The sequence below is a fragment of the Limulus polyphemus genome, unplaced genomic scaffold (genome assembly GCF_000517525.1).
Source record: "Limulus polyphemus unplaced genomic scaffold, Limulus_polyphemus-2.1.2 Scaffold2758, whole genome shotgun sequence".
In the NCBI taxonomy this organism is placed as follows: domain Eukaryota; kingdom Metazoa; phylum Arthropoda; class Merostomata; order Xiphosura; family Limulidae; genus Limulus; species Limulus polyphemus.
Genome location: NW_013668368.1, coordinates 93,429 through 99,053, shown reverse-complemented (window position 1 = coordinate 99,053; position 5,625 = coordinate 93,429). Strand labels below are relative to the sequence as shown.

General features: G+C 32.3%; 1 protein-coding gene across 4 annotated transcripts in view; it reads left to right on the top strand.

The window, feature by feature from the left end:
- LOC106467827 (synaptic vesicular amine transporter-like) overlaps positions 1-5,625 on the top strand; it is a 66,125-nt gene that overhangs the window by 44,261 nt on the left and 16,239 nt on the right. For all 4 annotated transcript variants that reach the window (XM_022396020.1, XM_022396023.1, XM_022396021.1 and 1 more), the window contains 2 exons: positions 765-843; positions 3,858-3,909. In XM_022396020.1, the coding sequence (XP_022251728.1) occupies positions 765-843; positions 3,858-3,909 (131 nt within the window). The remainder of the gene's footprint in view (positions 1-764; positions 844-3,857; positions 3,910-5,625) is intronic.

The following is a 5,625-nucleotide window of genomic DNA, read 5'->3' as shown; positions in this document are numbered from 1 at the left end:
CAGAGCACAGATAGCCCATTGTGTAGCTTTGTGCTTGATTACAAAACAAACAAACAAACTCTTTGTCTTTTTTTATTTTCACTCAAAATACCTCTGGAGGCTCAGCGATCAGCTTGAGGGTTTATAGACTAACATTCTGGGTGCGATCCGTATGGTGGACATGGACACAGCACACATAACTCATAGAGCAGATTTGCGCTTAAACCAACCAAACAAACGAATTCACCTGAAAATGTTACTGACGAATGCCGATTTGTTTTTCAAATTATGAAATTTAAACAGAACCCTCTCCCCCCCTCCCCCAAAAAAAAAGAAAAGTGGACAGTTGAGTGACCAGTTGTGACGTTCATATATTTGTAGAATAATTTCTTACAGAAGCTTGTGATAAAGTCGTTGCTATCACCATTGAAAAATAGTGGATTAGATTTGTAGTTCCAATGCAATTGTTTATTTTCCTAGATAAGACAGTTCACATAATTTAATATATCGTTCTCTCAGTGAGTCAGATTCCTCTTGATGGACAGAGCGCATATAGCTTATTATGTTGCTTTGCGCGCTAAACAAACAATTTAATATATCTAGTCATTGAAATGATTTTAAGAAATCTTGTTCGATAATAAAAAGAAGTAGAACTCTCAGATTATCAGATACAGTGTTTTGAGATTTATTTTCTTCAAAATATTCTGACTCTTAAAATATTCTGAAGTAAAATGGTTTTAAAATTGCAAATAACATATTTAGACAATATCATTTTTATTCTACAGGCACTGTTTTTGTTCCCGACAGTGTTGGTTATCTTCTTGGGACTAATCTATTTGGATCTGTAGCCTTCCGAATTGGCAGGTAAGAGAAAGCACATGAGCTAACAGATATTTGAAAACGAAAACTCGAAGTTTTTCCATTGGGGAATTTGTGTATTGGCTTTTAAATACTACCTTTCAAAGCCTCAACATTAAAATTTAGTCCATTGATTTCAGAACTCAGCTTGTGAATCTAAATGCTCTTATATACGGAAGCTTCCTTCACCATTGGTCATTTCAAGGATCTTAAACAAATTAGAATGAATAACAAAACCATATTTATTTAGGGCATGTTCTAATATACTTAACTTAGTGGGTGATCTGAAATTGGTTTGTTCTTTTACTCGTGTTAATAGTTTCCAATTTATAGAACCGATATAGTCTTGCTGACAGCAAGGACAAGTAAATTCATAGACTACTAACGTTTACTGAAAAACTGGAAGCTGGTCCTTAAATTTAAGGAAGGAAAGTAGACGACAATTATCCTTATACACGCATCTCAGTTGTGCCTCTTTTAACTGATTCTTAATAACTAAAAAATATTTCTACAGAAATGGCAAACTGATGACTAGAGAGTATTTAAACATGTCGGTTCGGTTTACTGTATCAGAACTTTGCTTACTTAAATAAGAGCAAAGTATTATGCCAATTATAAAATATGGAAATTGATTTTTGCATTAAAACATCCTTGATATTAATACATTCTGTACGCATAACTTTGTAAAGGCTACATATTCTATAAGCACGGTGAAATACTATTTTAACAAAATTTTCTTTAAAGAATAACATTCGGAATAAAGCTTTCAAAATAAAAGTATAAACCTGCAAGGATTTTCTTATGATAAATTTCACATTGAAAATGTCACTAATTAGAACATCCAAAAAAGGAGGTTTATGGTACCTGTTGATACTCCACAGTAAACCTTATATGTTTTGTCTATTGTTTAGGCATTGAAGAAATTGGGAAACTTGATCAGAAAGTGGTGAAGGTGTCGTCAACATACCTACGATAGTAAAAAGATTTAAACAGTTGTGGACAATTTTCCAACCATTGTTTTTCATGAAAACATAAAAATAAGTTAACTAAAGATGGCGCAAGTTTCGAGCCCGTGGCAACACCGTTGATTTGATCATGAATCTTTCCATTTAATAAAATTAGATCCTTTAGTGGCAAAGTTCATAAGTTTCAAAAAGACAGATTTTGGGATTAACAATTCATTAGTTTTCATTATAAACTAACTCAGTACTTAACTATATGGTCTCTTCTAGTATACTTGTATAAAATGATTTGATGTCAAAACTGGCACAATGTACATCACTGTCAAATTGTAGTTGTCGAATATTATGAGAAAACTCGAAACTATCTTTTAGTGTATTCTTCTGTGGCAAATGTTTTCAAAAAACAACTAGAAAACCAGCTAAAGCATGGTTATACGTTTCAATGTTCGAAACTATTCCAGTTTTCAGTAAACGTTAGTAGTTTATAAATTTACTTGTCCTTGCTGTCAGCAAGACTATATTGGTTCTATAAAATGGAAACTATTAACACGAGTAAAAGAACACTTCAATTTCAGATCACCCACTAAGTTAAGTATATTAGAACATGCCCTAGGTAAATATGGTTTTGTTATTCATTCTAATTTCTTTAAGAACCTTGCATGGCCTGTGATGAAGAAAGCCGCCGGATGAAAGAGTTTAGGTCCACTAGTTGAGGCGTGAAGAGAATATGGATAGTTCTGGCAAAATCAATAAACAGACTTTTAGTATTTATATATTTAACTGTTCGAAGTTTTATTAGTATTTTGTTAGAATGAGGAGAAAGAGTATGAAACAGGTTCACAAAAGTAGAGGGACGTATCATTGAAGTCTTATTTAAATGTAATTATGATGTACGTGCTTGAGAGAGTAATGCTATACGTCTACTTTTGAATTCGATGGCATTAAAAACTTTTTTCTTATTTCTTCCTTAATGTTGTGACTTGAAACTGGTAATAAACAAATATAAGGTAAATCGAAACTTCTTTTTTACGTTTTACCTCAAGGTATCACTAATTCTGAAAACATTTACATGCTGAGGAAACACTGTTAAACACTTCTTATAATCTTCAAGTTGAGCACAAAACAAAAGTATGATGTCGCAATCTCTGAAAGTAAACTTTCAGTCAAAAGCCACATGCATATGCGGAAGGGATAAAAAAAGCATAACATAAACTATTTTAACACCTTAAATTTACTTAGAAATGATAAAACATGTGAAAATTGATACACGTGATCTTTGTAAACATCCTCATAGCTTGAACTAGAAACTTTGCATATTTTCCGCAACGTTAACGAGCTATGGGCAATTAATTTTTATTAATGCCTTCGTTAGTGGTAATTACTCGTAACAAGACAATTGGTAAAAAAAAAATTCAAGCTTTGGAGTGTAATATCAACAAGTGTGTTAAATTTCATGGTGATATTTTTTTTTGCTTTAATGGTGTAGTGGAAACGGCATGAAAACAAAGTCATTTTATTTTATTTTTAATCATTTGCTACAGATTAATTAGTAAAGATTTAAAGACAAAAATGAGTTGTTTATGTAGAAAAGAAGCTAAACTTTAGTTTTAGGCTAAATTTGAGAAATGTGATTTTGGAAATATTAGGGGCGCTTTTTAAGGATCAATGCTATCTTTATAGGCAAATTTTTTTTTTTCATCAGCTGTAAGAAAAATTTTAAAATAAACTTCCTAACGTTCAAATTTCCAAAGAAATCTATAGATAAAGCAATCGGATAAGAATATTTTCTTTTTCATGGGCTTGACTTTTCATTTCTTTGGAAACGCCACCTTTTCGATATTTCTAGTGTAGTACATTTTAAACTGTCCCAAGAGAAATTATAAAACTTATTTCGGGATACTTTATTATTACATGTGCACTATAAAACATAAATAATTATATAGGCTTAGAAGATGCATTACCTCTTAACTTTTGTCATATTTCTAAATGAGATTGACCCTGTGATTTAAAACGACAACATTATTTTCTAAACTGCTTTTCAATTACTTTCATTTATAGGTGGCTAGCAGCTTTGGTTTCTCTCTTGGTTGTTGGTGTATGCGCACTAGGGGTAAGTTAATCAACAAGTTTTTCTTATTTTACAAAAATGGAGAAGTTGCTATGCTGAATACCACGATGACAAAAAAGTATAAGGGGGGGTCTGGTGGTATAAATCTGCTTGTTGTATGATAAAAAGCAAAAGTGGTAAAATGCACAAACCTGTTTTTCAAATTCGATGACGAGAAACCCACTTTGAGATTAATAATACTTGGAGAGGGCTTGAATGGGTAATGAAGAAAAACTTTAATATAACTGCAAATGTACAAAATTTCGACCAGGTTTTGTCATCATCAGGTACGATCTTGTCGAAACGTTGTACATTTTCTGTTATGTTATATTAAAGTTTTTCGTCATTACCCATTCAAGCCGTCTCCAAGCATTACAAACCTGTTATGTCTAGATATATTTCTTACTTAAATTAACCTAACACAAAATACATGAGAAGTTTAACTCTCAGTGACGTATGCCTAGATATTGAATTTAACCTCCGTTACTCGTACATTTGTATCTGTGCGTACAATGATGGGTTGTTTTATTGATGGTTACGTTGGATATACGGCACGGTGGCCTACTTAACATACTAAATTATCTTGTTTGCGTTTAATTTATGGACATAATGGTGTGTTCCCTTACTTATATATTTGGTCATACAAGGTAGTTAATTGTTACCTTCCTTCTTTAATCTATCGACATAGAAAATCGTGATTTTATATTTTCATTTTTTCTACTTTTTGTATGTAGGAAAAGTGTTAGGTCAAATTACCAACTGCTTATTCTGTGTATACAATGATGAGTTATTTCAGCTTCTTATATTTGCGAGTTATTTTGGCGAACTTGATCTATCTATGAAAACCCAACATGTACGCTAAGACATAAGATTTGGTATAAATAACCCAAAATAACAATGTCAACATATTAAAGCTGGCAATGTAACTCGCTGTGATGATTTCCGAACAGAAAAGTGGGTAAAGTAACTATAGGTCAGTCCACGATGTTCTATACAAATCTGTGAAAGTAGTTGTAGAACCTGGCCAAGTTATGATCTAACATGAAAGTAAATAAATGCCTTTTTCACACCAAAACAAAGATCACGCTTTGTACTTTGTAACTGTGGGTGAGTTTTGAGTGGTCAAATCCCACAATTCGTAGGTAAAAATTAGTCCACGAGTTGACGGTGGGTGATTTTAATTACCTTTCTAGTTTATCACTTCAAACAAGCCTGCGAGTAGCTTTGCATGAAATTGAACAAACAAAAGCTGGCTTCTTTTTCTTAATTGGAAGTCATTCTGAGCAGTGTCTCTCATTCTCTAAGTTTACAATGATCTTGAGCATACTTAAATACTCCACCACACCACAATCAGCTAGCACATTTTGAACAATTCTTGAACTATCTTTAGATCTCAGATTACTGTGTTCTTTTAAATGTTTCTCTATGTAGTATTCTTGTGCAATCTGTAAGTGCTCAAACATCTCGTACAACGTGTAACGAATTTGTTGTTATGTATTTATTTTAATATGAACGTTGTTTAGATTAAGTTTATATTTAGAAACATACATAGCTTATACTGTTAGATAGGTATTGCGAAACTCCCGCCTATTCTACAAAGATGCAGAAGACTATCGAGAGTAAGAATCATCAACAATATATCTACACTGAGAGGTCACAAGTAAATAGACACCTAATTTTTCGTCATTTAACTGATTTATGCTAACTAATTTGTGTTCA